A 14820-nucleotide genomic window follows, 5' to 3' on the forward strand; every position below is an offset into this window, starting at 1 on the left:
AAAGATTTGGGTTCAAGTGCAGTTTCTGATTCATAACTTCTATGTGACCCTGAGAAAGTTATTTAACTTGTTTGTATTCTAGGCAATCCCTATGACTGTAAATTGAAGATTAGGTGCCAATCTGCAATGTAAACAGAAGTTTCCTCATCTGAATTTTCCCTGTCTCTATAAAATCACATGTCAAGCTCCTATTCCTTTCTAAATGATTCCATATTGATATTGGCCATTTTGGAAGATACTATATTTGCAAGTGATAGTAATAGTAATTTTTTTGCCTGAGAAATGAATTTTGAAGAATTATATCTTGTCCAACTTATCTAATACCAATAGAATGGAAAAATAAATGTAGCTCACTTTTAAAAGTTTGTGATTATCAAAATATACACAAAAGCATTCATATATAGATCACAATATTCTAAAAATATAATAAATCAAAATTTAAGGGTTTGCCAGTCAAAAATTATAAACTCATTCTAGTTCCCATAGAAAGTACCTGAATTATACAAAATAACATTTTCCCAAGTTAAAGCAAAAGAAGTGAGAATGACCAAATTGAACATCAAGTGAGGAAACACATAACATACTACTTTCAGCCTTATTTTCCTATATAGTCTAATATAATGAAAGTCTCAAAGTTAGTAAGCTTTAATTATCTAACATTTTCTCTTTTGGATGGTGGGAAGGAAAGCCTAGTGCACAAAATATTCTCCAAATCTTTTTTCTGTCTAAACATACATTCCTGTATGTATTTTACTTAATCAAGTCAATGTTACTCTTTGTAGTGATCTTGAAAGAAATCAAGTAATCAGAAGCAACGATCAACCTAACCATTTCCTCTGCCTTAAGCAACAACTCTGCTGTTTCACTTTAGAACAAACCTACCCTTCAACTTTGTCAACAAGAATTTATCTTAAGTGGTTCAGAGTTATGGACAATCTTTAAATGAACATTCAAACTAAATATAACTTTAAAAACAAAGAAAAAAAGAAACATTGATGTCCATTATTCCCTCCCCTTTTGCATTTTAGGTGGTATTAGTTTTATTTTTTAATAATATGTAAATTAAAGCTCAAAGCAGAAACTGTTGAGGGTTTTTCCCCTGCAAAATGTTGTGTTTCCTTTATATTTTGAGTTAACATTTGCTTTTGAAGCTATCAGTTTACAAATTCATGATGTTTTTAATTTCAAATACTTTGTTAGTTTCAATCAGAAGCACACATTATTTTGAGCATTGTCTACTACAGAAATTCTGCATAGAACTCTATTCATAAACTAGCATCTAGCTGGAGAATGTGCCTAGAAGGGTGGGCCTACAAAAGCTTATTTTACCCTGAATGAATTTTTTTTTCCCTCCAAACTCTATTTGGTAATGTAGATAAAAGACTAAAGTTACATTTTCCCTTAGGTTTAAGGTGAAACTGTAACACTTGATTCTGTACTTAAAAAAAAAAAAAAAAAAAAAAAAAAAAAGGCAAAACTCCCTACAGTTGCCAAATCTGATACCAAAAGTTAACTAATTCTTGGAACTATGTTTCTGTGGAAAATGCATTAATGGGTATTTTAACAGAAAAACCATTATGCTTTGATATGGCTGAAAAACTGTGACCTTGTTTTAGATTTTTCTTAAAAATAACAACAAAAGTCTGGATTAATGGTAATAAAATATTTTTTAAAACTCAATATTCAATTAAAACAGAATTTGGAAAGAAGGTGATAGTAAAATGCTGATATATTCCTACATTGTTGTAAAACCAAAGAGCACAGCATTACAAGTCAAAACACGATGTACAGAGAGACCAATCTCATTTAATCAGACTAAAAGAATGAAATAACAAAGTGAACAAAGAATCATGGAGGCAGAGCAAAGTCTTTGAGGATCTGGTTATTGTTGTTCTAATGTATCTCACATAATAACAGCTTGGACTGCACTAGTAAAACAAATGTATATTTTTCCTTAAACACAAACTGTCACTGCTAAAACAATGTATGATTTAACATACAGGCTCATCTGGAAAGCCCCCTTTTAAAAATATGAAGTAATTATAAAGGAAAATTGAAATAAAAATAAGTTTTTTGGTAACTCCAAGAGTAAGAAATAGTTTTCTTAATGATCTATTTTGAAGTATAATTTAGAATACCAATGTATAAATGTTAATGGTATCTTTAAATGTCCAAGTTGAATTAAACAATTGAAAAAAATACTTATGTCTGAGGGTTTAGTGCCTTAAAATAGATAAAACATCCATTTTAAAATGAATAGCTTTGTCACATATATTATTTCCTCCATTTGAAAAACTAAATACAGAACTCAAAAATTATCAATTTATATACATATGTAAATATATGTATATACATACATCCACATATATGCATTATGCAATTATATATGTAAATATACATATATTTATACAAAAAACTGGTACAATTTTTTAAAAAAGCAAACAATTTTACAGGTTTAAAAATATATGCTCATTTAAAAATATATATATACCAGTTCTTTGTATATTTGTGAATTTTTGATAGTGTGTGTGTGTGTTGTGTGCGTATGTATTTAAATAAATAAAAGTAGCAATATAATATTTGGATTGATGACCCACCTTTCTCTGGAAAAACTCTAAAGTGCCCCGATATTTTTTATCTATCTCCTTTACCCTCATCACTGTGTCTGTGAGATAGTTAAAAGGAGGGTAGTTATTATCCCTATTCTGCAGATGGAGAAACTGAGAAATTCGAGAGATTAAGTAATTTCCCTAAGGTCACACAGTGATTCAGTAACAGAGCAGGAACTAGAAACCTGGCTTCCTGATACCTAATTCAGTGTTCTATGGAACAGATTATGTGCCTACTATGAAGTCTAGTAAAGTATTTTAGTAAAGGCTTTCCTTTCAATAAAGGAAACAGAGCCAGTCATGTGACTTTCATTCAAGAAAGGGTACATGTGTTTTCATTAGTACCTTACTTGTCTACTCCTGGGAATGGAATAGGAACACTATACCAGTATTATCTTGTTATGACAAGAGCTAGCCAACTAAACCAACGGGAAAAAAATGAAAGGTTATTTGGTTTGTCAACTAAGCTCATTATACTTCTGAAAGTGTTCAAGTGCTTTGATATTTCAGTAAGTACAACTTCCTCTTAAATGTAAATAAAGTAGTGCCTTTATTGTTCCCATGCAAGCATTTCTTTCATACCAAAGTTACTCAACCATTGGTTTTAAAATTATCATGTGATTATATTTTCAAATAAAATTTAGACAAATCCATCTGGCAAAGGGAGATGGATATTATTTTAAGCAGTATTTCTCATCAAATTTGTTTTAGAATATGTAAACAAATCTTATAATGAAAATATCCTCTAAGAATATAAGAAATTAAAATACTATTTTTTAAAAATAGCTAATATAGGCCAGTGTACAAGTTTTGCTACACTTGGTTGTCAAGTTTACACAAATCATAAGTTTTTTTAAAAATGGTAACAAATGACTCAATAAAAAATCCAAAGGAATAAGAGAATGAAAATAAGTATTCCTACACACACATACAAAAGGCAAATAACCTTTATTTCATTTCTTGTTTAAAATAATTAGTATATTCATAGTTACTTTATTTTCATTGATACTACTTTTTAAAGACTGCCAACCTAAAGCTTTTGTTAATGAACTTTGGTGATCCAGCAAAAGCAAACATAAGCAAACAATAATACACACCCTTTTGCTACCACTTAAACAAACAGTAAATAGGATATAACTAGCACCAAGGTATTTTTCTTCAATCAATACTGTTTGTTCCATATCCAAAACAGTTGTTCTGCACAAATATTAAACACTTCCAAGAATTGAGATTAGTATCAGATATGATCAAGGGTACTCCTTCCTCTAGTTTGAATATAAAAGATCGATTTTATTTTTTCAAATTCTACAACTGAAATTCTATAAATCATCTCTTAAAAGGCATTTTTGCTGTTATGACCTTTTTATGTAAAATCATCGGAACACATTTTCAGTATGGATAAATAACTCTAATCAATTCAGAGACTTATTCTATGAATTTGTAAATGCTAATGGTCTGGCTCGATAGAGTACTACTTACGGATTACATTAATAATGAAAGATGATACATTTCCACTTTTCTAATCTAGTATTCTTTGTTACAAGTTAGTTCACTATAGATTCATTTAATATAAAGCTTTCTTTTTACTTATCTTGATATCAACTACCTAGTTCTAAATAGGGAACGCAATGAATGCATACACAAATAGTTCAGAAAATTACCAGCCAAAATAACTATCTATCTCTGTTCAGCCATGAAGGATACAAAATACATGCCATTCTGACTTCATGCTGAGAGAGAGACAGAGAGATACAGAGACAGACGTTCCAGTAGGAAAACTTTATTCAAAATCAGCTATGCTTGGTCCCCAAACACATAGTATCAGACTATTTACCATTTTTATTAACCCTAAGAGGGCACTGTATCATAAATGAATCATGTTTCAGAATTAAATTTACTTTATCAGGCAGTTCTCAAGCCCTGTAGCAGTGAGCACTCAATGAACAGATTCCAGCTCTAATACCTCTTGTAAATATGAGGCAGAAACTAACAGCCAGGGCCTCACCTGAATCCAGTCCAGGTTTTTATTACCCTGCTCCTCCTCCCCTTCAGGGACAGGCCGGAAACAGTAAAAGCTATCAGATTCTCAACTTGTGTGTGTTTGTTTTGTTTTTGTCTTTTTAGCTAGAATAGATCTGGGCAAAATTGTTGCTTTTACAGTTTGGAGTGTCAAATATACATACGTATTTAATAAATACACTTTACTTCTGATGGTTTATTGATAGAATGTATGCAAATTTTCAGCTAACTCTTTCACTCCTTTGGAAAAGTTTGTAAAACTAACTAGAATATTTCATTGATAACAATGTACAACAAAATGACCTTCAGTGGATGAACAATATTTATAGGAAAAAATCTAACAAGTCAACTTTATTTGAGTTTCAGTAGTCTGCACAAGTCATTCTTTTTTGATTATTGTAGCACTCACCTTTTGGTCTTATTTACAAAAGAGGAAATAGCTTTTTCTCTAGAAAACTAACATGGGGGAGGGGGAAAGGGAAAGTAATTTATGGTTACAGCTAAATATCCTAAAATGCTACTACTGTATTATAAAATGTCTGCTAGAATTAGGCTTTTAAGGTGTGTACGCTTTATGGGGAGAAAAAATTAAGAGCAAAATGTAATCCAATGCCAGCCTAATCGTCCAACTCTAATGCTTGCTAGTTGTATACTCAACAAAACAAAAAACCCTCATCAATTATAATATTCAGCTTATCCTGTTCAAACTTCCCTATGGTCCTAACTAACCCTAAAAGAAACCTCTAAAGCACCTCAGCAAAGGAACAACTATGAAATTAAAGAAGAAACCCATCAAATCACCAACATTTGAATGCTTTTTGTCTTCAAGCTTTGTATATTTCAGTTCAGCTCCAACATACAAGCCAATTACCATGCCTTCATATTTAGAATCAACTGCCAGCTGCAGTTACACATCACTATTCACAGGCCTTTGAAGAAAATTCCCAGAACAATGAAGAAGACTCACACAACTATTACCGACAAAACCCATGTTTTTGTTTCACATTCTGTACTTCTTGTAGATTCAGTAAAGTTCGTCCACACCATATAAAGATAATTTGACTAGTAGAAAGTATCATTTAGTTTCTGCATAAAAGTTTAATTAAATTAATAATTATTTGATAGGCTAATTAATTATTCACCTCTACACCCAGGGGAATCGTCGGTAACTTTCTAAAATAATTTTTTCTGTACTTTATTTTCAAAAACAGAAAATAAAAATAAAAAAAAACTTTTAAAGCAACATTTAAAAACATTTAGTTGTATTCAAGAGTACTGCTAGCTAAGGGGAAGGTGAAAACAGGAAGAATTCTAAGCAAAATCTAGACCTTCCCAATAATATTCTAGAAACTATTCTTTTTAAAGCTGCCTTTCTTTGGCTTGATTCAAAGAAAGGTTCACAGTGTTAACAGATTGGATCTTTCAATCTGTGAGGAGGGTTGAGGGGGTGGGGTGTTAAGAGAAATAACCTGGATAAAAGGTTAATGAAAGTATCCCTGTTTTTAAGCCTCCTTCACATTAACTGTTTTACTGGATCTTGAGATGGCCTTACTTTGGCAGAAAGGCCCATAAGGAAGCCCAAAGTAAAACAAACCAGGATTAATTTAGGGCTTTTGTTAATTAGGTCAAGTTATTAAAGATAAGAAAGAGTGAATTTCAAAAAGCACTGGTCCCTCACATCTGTCTGTTGGGACTTCTCCCGCTTTGTACCCAATTACAAAGAAAAGATGGTCTCACCTTTCACAGCTGTAGCCTCCTTCAGGTGATGGGACATAAAGTCAATGCTAGCATAGGTGTTGGCTGTAGGCAACGGTCCAGAGCCTGGTCCCACACAACCACCTGTATTGCTGCCATTTCCACCACTGATGAGCCCACGGGTCCGGGTCCAGGTACTCTTGTCTCCAGACTGTTGCTGCTGCTGTAACAATAGACCAGCTTCATCTCTAACATCAATGGCAATGTAGTTGAGACCATTTTGGAAGCCAGCTGATGTCTCCCGACACATAGGAGACCCACTGCTTCCAGGGCAACCAACTAATGCTCCAGATTGATTTTGTGCCCACCTTGGCTGCTGGGGCTGAGGTGGCAAAGGGAGCGATGGCTGCCGAAGATGAGAAGATGTAGATGGCTCTTCTTCACCTCCCCCAAGATTCTCTCCACCACTACCATTAGATCCTTCGCTACTTTTCCTGAGAGAGACATTTTCCACAGAGGCCGAGTTGTGGCGCTTAGGATTGTGTGCGAAGGAAGGGGATACAGGGGTCACAGTAGTGGTCGAGGAGAAGGTTTCCGAGCTATGGCGTCGGCGACCACCCTGTGGGTCAGCACGGATGACCTTGGCACCCCGGTGTGGGTCTGGGGGTGGGCTGGTCAACAGAAAGGCCTCTACACCTGACACCTGCTCCATCAAACTCAGCCGCTTCACACCAGACGTAGGGCTGGTCACCCGGGCACTTTCTGGCTTCGGAGGTGCTGCAATGGGTTGTGGTGGAGTGGCAGCTATGCCGAAGGCCATCTCGGTGTAGTCACCACTATCCCCTGTCTCAGGGGGACATGAGGAGGAGGAGGCAGAAACAGGGGCTGGGTGGCAGGTAGAAGAAGCTGGAGGCAGGCGGTACAGTTCTCCTGGTGGTGGTGGAGGTGGTAGTTGCTGCTGCTGCTGTGAAGAGGAAGTAGAGGAGGAGGCAGGAGGTGTTGGCAGTGGTGGGCAGGGGGAGGAGGCCTCAGGGGACATCAAGGCATCCAAGGAGCCTACAGAGCCACCACCCTCAGTGCCAGATTTGGGTGACTTGGGTGAGCCAAAGCCAAGGTTCATATAGTCAGAGAGGGGAGAGCGTCTCCGGCTATCACCACTAGTGCCAGGAGTACCTGAACCCATTGAAGAGGCAGGGCTGCTAGCTGAGAGTAGTGATGATGATGAGGCTGCTGAAGTCAGCAAGGGAGGTGCAGGTGGTGAAAGGTGGGCTCCAGATTCACTAAAATCAATGTTGATGTACTCACCTGGGCTTTTAGGCTCAGGTGGCAGTGGGTACTCATGCATGCTAGGTAGGGTTCTAAGCCCCTCCAGGGACAGACGGGTTGGCCGGACTGCTCTGCAGCGCTGAATGAGGAAATTCTCTGGCCTGTTGTTGTTGCCACTGCTGCTGCCACTCTGCCTAACTGTTGAAGGCACTAGGTGGTGAGGTTGGGAATGGCTGCCCCCATTAGACACAATGGGCCTGGTGGACTCGGTGCAGGGTGTAGCTGTGGTGGGCAGTGGCTGCAGTCTTGGCTGCTCTTGCTCTTCTTCCACAATCCTCCTCCCCACTGGAGAATTCATGAATACATACTGGTCACTATCCCCATTTCGAGGACAGGGTGTTTTGTAGGAACGGGGCAGTGAACTGTAACAGCAGCCTGGGATTCCTTTGGGTGGCTCTCCACCACCAGGCAATGGGACTGAGTCATAGAAGAAGTCAGGTGGTGTGAGAGAAGCTCCTGCATCACTAGGGGACATGTTAAGGTAATCCCCATTGGGAAGTAGCTTGCCCTCAGAGCTTTCCACTGAGAGCTTGGAACCACACCACATCCGCATGTACCCACTGTCCTCAGGAGAGCTTTCAGCTGGAGAACTGGTCTTGTAACTGCTGCCATTCAGTGGAGAACCTCTACCACATGTTGCTGATGAGGCTGCCTGGGATGTGGCACCTGCAGCAAGGGAGGCTACTGCCATTCGTGGTTGTAATATTTGTTTGGGAGCAGAGACACTGGTGGGACTCATGGGCATATAGTCATCGCTTTTGCAGCTTCCAATGCAGCCCCCTGTCATTGGGGCCACTCCAGGAGTCATGGGCATGTAGCCATCATCTGCTCCAAGATTACTGCTGGAGCTCCGATGGGAGCCAATCTCAATGTCCCCATAGTCCTCTGGGTATGGGTTATAGGTCACTTTGGGAGATGAGGCTGGGTAAAGGCGGCCTGAGCTGCCTGCAAAGCTTGCCCGCATCAGAGTATATTCATCAAGGGAGGCGGAGGACACTTGGGGCACTGCCCGTTGGCGAGCAGGTGTGGTCAGAGAATAAGTCCTCTTTCTGTGACCTTTGTCCAAGTCTGTGGCCCCCTCCCCAGATACCCTTCGGTAGGTTCGGCCACCTAAACTCAGGGGCCTCTCCATGGTCATGTATCCATATAGTTCAGTTCCACTGCCATCTCTGGCTGGGGGGGTCTCGGCTATGGACTCAGGAGTGTTGCTTCGGTTGCTGCAAAAAGCCCGGAGGTCCCCAGGGCTAGAGCCATATTCGTCCAAGGACATGAAGCCTGGGTCACTGGGGGAGCCAGAAGCAGAAGCACTGCCACTAGAGGGCCTCTGGCCCTGGTGGTGATGAAGTTGGTGTGGATGTGGATGCTGTCCTTGAGGCAAGGAGTAAGAAGCTGAGCCATGCCCGCTGCTGGACGAGAGACTGCCAGGGCTGGTGGCAGACGGAGGGGAATGGGATACGGGCATAGACATGGATCTGCTGTGTTGCAGGGGGCCCCCTGCAGGGGCTAACATCATCTTACTAGGTCGCATGGAGGCGCTGCAGCTGCTGCTCAGAGTATGGGACCTGCTTAGGGGAGTCCTTACCGGGCCGGGACTCATGGGGCTGCCGGCCACTGAAACCGGCCTGCAACTCACCCCTCCGCCTCCGCTGCTGCCATCCCCCTCGCTGGCTGTGCGTACCCGACAAGAGCTACATTTCCCAGCTCCTGGGGCCTGAGTCGCAATGGGAGCACCCGAGGCAGGAGGTGTGGCGGCCAGACTGTCGGTCCGGGATCGCCGAAGGAGCCCGGTCTGGCTGGGGGGCAGGTTGACCAGATGGTGGTGGTGACGCCGGGTACCTGGGACGCTGATGGGGTGAGTGGAAGAGGAGCCGGAGGACTGGCTTTTACTGCGGGGACGGAATTCAAACAGCTCCTTCAGGGCTTTCATGGCCTCCAGGATGGTTTCGTGGATGTTCTGGGCCACCACAGAGTCATCAGCCTGCATCCAGAGCTCGCCAGGGCCCGTGGACGCAGAGCGCCCTACCTCGATGAAGAAGAAGCTGTCTGAGTGGCCGCAGCGTCGGATGTTCATCAGCTGCAGAGTGACCGACGGCACTTCGCAGTTGAGCTTCACAAAACCGATGGTACGCGCCGATAGGCAGAGCCGGTACACCCCTGTCAGGTTCTTGCTCTGTCCCAGGCCTTTGGGTTTCAGGTTTACCTGCCAGACCTCCCGGTAAGCAGCGGTAGCCGGGGTGATGAGCCCGTAATGGAGATCCTCGGCCCCAAAGGAGCCGCTGCCGCCCGAACCCGGCAGGGAGGCGCTGCAGGATGAGGCGCTGGCCGACGAGGCGCCAGATGAGAGGCAGTGAGGGTAGAGCGAGCTCGAGTCGTAGGCGGCTTTGCCTTCATTGAGCAGGTCCGTGAGCGCCCGGTACCAGCCCTCCTGCTCCTGCTCATTTTCGGCGGCCACAGCGAAGTACTCGTCCTTGGTGTAGAGGGCGATCAGATACTTGTGCTTGGCGTCTGCCCGCTTGTTGATGTTGAGGCAGGAGTCTAAGGCGATCACCCTTTTCGGGGCCCCTGACTTGTTCTTCCACTTTTTCTCATTCTCGTAGTACTCCAGCCTCGCAGGCAGGGGTGGCTGTCCTCCGGACCCCCCCACCGCCCTGCTCTTCACTGCCGCTCCCGGGGCCCCGGAGTACGAAAAAGCGTTTATGTCCATGTTTTTGCTTCCTCAGGTAGCCACACTTCCTCACGCTGTGGTTGTTGTTGTTGTTGTTGTTGTTGAGGTTGGTGCTGCCGCCCTCCACTGCCGCCGCCGCCGCCGCCGCCTCCTCCTCCGTTGGAGGAATTCGCCGGGGTCAGGAGCCCGTTTAGTGGCGGGCTGGCCATCCTCCCGGGAGGGTGCAGTCCTGACCTCCCCAATCCAGTCGTGAAGGCAACAGGGGGAGGGGGAAGGGAGAAAGCAGAGGGAGGGGTGAATTGGGGAGGGGAAGTGATTTGGGGATGGGCGGTTAGGGATGGCTTCCCTTCACTCTCTCAAATGAAAGCGTCTCTTTCCCCAAAGGTTTAAAAAAAAAAAAAAAATCTAAAGATGAGCCAAGCCGGCTTCCCTTGGATGCTCGGTTATCTCCGGTGGTCCGGCCGGATGATGCACAGATCACAGAGTCCACTCCCGCCCCCCCACCTTCTCCAACTTCCCCGCGGCTCCTCTCTCTCCAGTGTCTCCTGGCTGCCCTAAAAAGCACCCTGTAGCCAGTCTTTGGACTGCAACCTCCTTCACTGCTTCGGCTGTCCCGCCGATCCGGGTTATGCCGCTGCACTTGTCCCCTGCTGCCGGGGCTACAGGCCACTGCCGCCACCGCCACCGCGGCTGCCGCTGCCTCTCTGCGCTCCGAGCTGCTTCGGAGAGCTGCGAATCCCTCGGAGTGGCTTGGGGTTGCTGCCTCTGCTACTGCTACTGGTGCTACTGCCGCCGCCAACGGCGACTCCTGCCTGTCTCGGTCCCAGTTGAACAGTGAGTAACACATCGCGCACTGAGTGACTGAACTAAAGAGCAAAACAACATGTGACTCTGCGTTACGCAGGCACACACACGAGCGCAGGGTGAGGGGGGAAAGAGGGGGCGAGAACCGCACTCCTCCCCCACACGCACCCCGCATTGGGTGCAGCGCCGGGGGACTGACGGCCCTGAGCACCAATTGAGCACCACGCAGAGGAAGTGAGGGGGGGGGGAGAGGAAGACTGGGGGAGAGGGGGAGCTAGAGGGTGGCGGGAGGAGGGAGAAGGGAGGAGAGAGAAGGCGGGCCCTAAAGCACCCCTCCTTCCCCCCTTCCTTCCCTCTCTCCCTCCTCCTCTCTCTCTTCTCCTTTCTCCTTCTGTTTCTTTTCCCGCCTATCCCCTCCCCCGCTCTAAGCTTCCTTTCCCTCCCCGCTCACACGGTAAAGAGGTGGAGGGACTGGGAAGGGGGGGCGTAGGGTATGGGGGAAATGCCAGCTCTAGTGCCTCATTAATCAGAGGCTTGTTGTTGATGCACGCGAAGGAAATGCCACCCAGGGCGTGAAAAAGGAGAGAGGAGAAGGGGCGGGGAAAGGGGAGCTGGGGGAGGAAGTGTAGGGGGGAACGAGACGGACCTTTCACTCCAGCTATTGAATATATTAAATTATCCCCACACTTCCGCTGTAAAGGAAATACTGTAAAGCATCTACGGGGAGGAGGTAGGGGGACTCTTTGGAGATCAAAGCGCAGACACAACTAGCTAATAGGTTCAGGAAGGGGGGTGGGGAGCATCCCCCTAAATAAGCCCCAATGCATCTCACACTCAGCCCCCGCCCCCACTCCAAATCTGCTGCGTTTCTGGCTTCATGGAATCTTTTCCTTTGGGAAGAAAGGAGGTGTGGACGAATTCGGACTTCTTTCTCAGCACCCTTTCCCCTCCCCCAAGCCCCGTGCCCAAATCCGGAAAAGCTAGCCGTTCTTTAATGTAGCTGAGAAGTTTATGTTGCCGATGAACATCGGTTTGGTGAAAATGAGAATGTGTGGCGCAGCTCTTGTTTGTTTACGGGTCTAGCGTGGAAGGTCTCTGGGGTCGGGGTGCCCTCACTTTTGCTGCGCTCTCGGTATTTTTTTATTTTATTTTATTTTTTTAAACATTCTCTCCCTCTCTCTCTTCCCCACGTCTGTAAAGGGTGGCCCCGGAGAGAGCCTGGCTGGCGCTTGTTTACGAACATCAAAATTAGTCACACGGTGAGATGAAGCTTAATAGCAGCTTCATTCCCTTTACGGGAAAGGAGGGGGGAGTGCGGAGGGTGTGTGTAGGGGGGAAAAGAAGAATTCTCATTGTTAAGAAGAGCCCCTGAAACACAAGCAAGGGAGGGAGGGGGTGTTGAAAAATCCTTTTTTTAGGGTGAAGTATGCTGCGTAAAAACTATGGGGGGAAAGCCGAATGCGGAGAGGAAAGAGTAATGAGTATTGGGATGAAAGCTAAGCTCAGTGGAAACCCCCAGCTTAGGCTGGTTTTAATCAGCCACAAATCTCTCTCAGACCAGACTTCAGACCTTTCTTTTTTACATATGCTTGGGTTGGAGGTGTGTGTGGGGGGAGTGGAATGGAGGTAAGGGGTGAGGGGTTGGGAGGGCGGATGTGTGTGGCAGGGGGTGGGGGCAAGATGAAGGAAGAGGGACTGGTCACACAAACGTCCCTGTTTTCGAATTTTCTTTTCGGGATGTCATCAGGACCTATTAACTTGTCAGATTGTCATGAAGTTGAACCCATCTGTTTTGGATATAACAGGAGAAAAAGAATGAGAAGGAACAGCAGCCAGAGAAAAATGCAGTTTCCATAGTGCAGGGATAGGGCGGGCACCAGCAAGAAAACAACATTAGCGAAACTCTGTGTCAGCAGCCGTTTGTTCCTTGCCTGGTTAGACCCCCATCCCACACGTACACACACTAACAAGGAGCTTTGCAGCTACAAGATTCCCCCCTCAATCCTAAATTGAACTTAATTTTGTATTCCTACTTCTAATTTTGGGGATGCATTCTAATTATGGGTTTTGCTGATTTCCCCCCCTCTTTGGTCTTGGACCTGCGATTTCATCTTGGTAGAGAACTCCTGAGGAAAGCTCTTCTACCACTACAGATCAGCAATTGTACTTTTATTTGTTGTGTTAGAGTTGCCACAGGGTACAGAGACGTTTCAGTGACTTAGTCTGGGACACACAGACATTATGTATATATCTCCAGAGGTGTTTGAACACAGCTTTTTCTGTCTCTAGGTTAGCTCTGTATTTACTATGCTAGTCATGATTTTCATTACTCAGGGACAAAGTAGATTCCCTGTAATCTTTTATATTAGAAACAAAGTAAAAGCTGACTTGACAGTGCATTTTAGTAAGTTTAATTTGGTTATGGGGTCATTGTAAGGATGGGAAAGTGAAGAATGGCTTTGCCCTTTTAAAAAAACAACCTTTTTGGGGTGTTACTTCTTAAGTGTTTATGTGAAGTAACATGAGAGGATAATTTGTTAAAGTAATGAGTTTTTATTATCAGATTATTTAAATAGTAATTATGATATGGATTTCTTTGATAATTTGTAAAAAAAGAATTTTCAAAATATATTACAATCTTAATTGTTTCTTAAAATAATTCAAAATGTAACATTTAAAAATCAAATATGACAGTTTAAAAACATTTACATATTAATGACCTGAATTTTTAAAGACATTTTACATTATATTTTACATAGTTATGATTAACAATAATGTTGCTTAGAAATTTTGATACAAAATTATCATGAGGTAAATTAATTTAAACCCCATTCCTTAATCCTTGACCATGATAATGTGTAAGGAGGCATGCCATTTTTAAATGTGGATTTCTTGTTTTGTTTCTGTATAGGGATTGGTGGGTGGATGGAAAAGATGAAGGAAGCAATGTTTATGGACATTGCAGTTTGTTTTTATTTGTTTCCTTTTTATATGTTGTTACCTTTTATATCAACATATTGTTGCCTAGCAGTTCAGTGTATCACTATATGAAAAACATAGAGGGTGTCTTACCTGGAGGTTTGAAGAAAATGTACACTGTTTTAATGGCTTTGTAACAAATTCAGATTACTTAAGGAAAACATATGACCCCTTTCCCTTCTTCATAACTAGGTAACAGAAGATGTCGCTGGGAGTTAAGGAGTTAACATTTTACTATCACTCTGTAACTTCCTCTGTTTTTATTGTTTTATACACACACACACACACACACACACACACACACACACACACACACACATACCCCTGTATCCCTACCTCTACCTTCAGATTCTTACTCTACATTAAGATGAATTAAAATATTCTTATGCATCTTCAGCTGTTGGACATATATGATATCAATCTCCTGGCATCCAGGAGAAGTTTCTTGATAGCCTACTTTAGGGCCATTCTAGTTTAAATGCCATTTTTTTTTTTTTCTTGTTAAGGATCAGTAGCTATTATGGACAGGCATGAAGTTTAGATTGGCTGTTGCCTTCTATCTGTTGCCAGGGTCACCAAATTAAGGATAGGCAAACTGAGAAAAAGGGTGGAGAATTATCATGTACGTCATTAGCATTGTCTTATACATCAAGATTACAAATCTCTTGCAAGGAAAAAAAAAAAAAAACAAACTGGTTTTAATCCTGATGCCCTTGAACCTCA

The 14820-nt window shown here is 43.0% G+C and overlaps 1 protein-coding gene across 1 annotated transcript in view; it reads right to left on the reverse strand.

The window, feature by feature from the left end:
• The window catches only part of IRS2 (insulin receptor substrate 2), a 35048-nt gene extending 24381 nt beyond the window's left edge, over positions 1-10667 (reverse strand). Inside the window, 3 exon segments of the mRNA XM_074299525.1 lie at positions 6366-10290; positions 10292-10435; positions 10437-10667. Coding sequence (XP_074155626.1) covers positions 6366-10290; positions 10292-10435; positions 10437-10523 — 4156 coding nt within the window. The 5' untranslated portion in view covers positions 10524-10667.
• Positions 10668-14820: the final 4153 nt, after the last annotated feature.

Source organism: Sminthopsis crassicaudata, chromosome 3, assembly GCF_048593235.1.
Source record: "Sminthopsis crassicaudata isolate SCR6 chromosome 3, ASM4859323v1, whole genome shotgun sequence".
In the NCBI taxonomy this organism is placed as follows: Eukaryota; Metazoa; Chordata; class Mammalia; order Dasyuromorphia; family Dasyuridae; genus Sminthopsis; species Sminthopsis crassicaudata.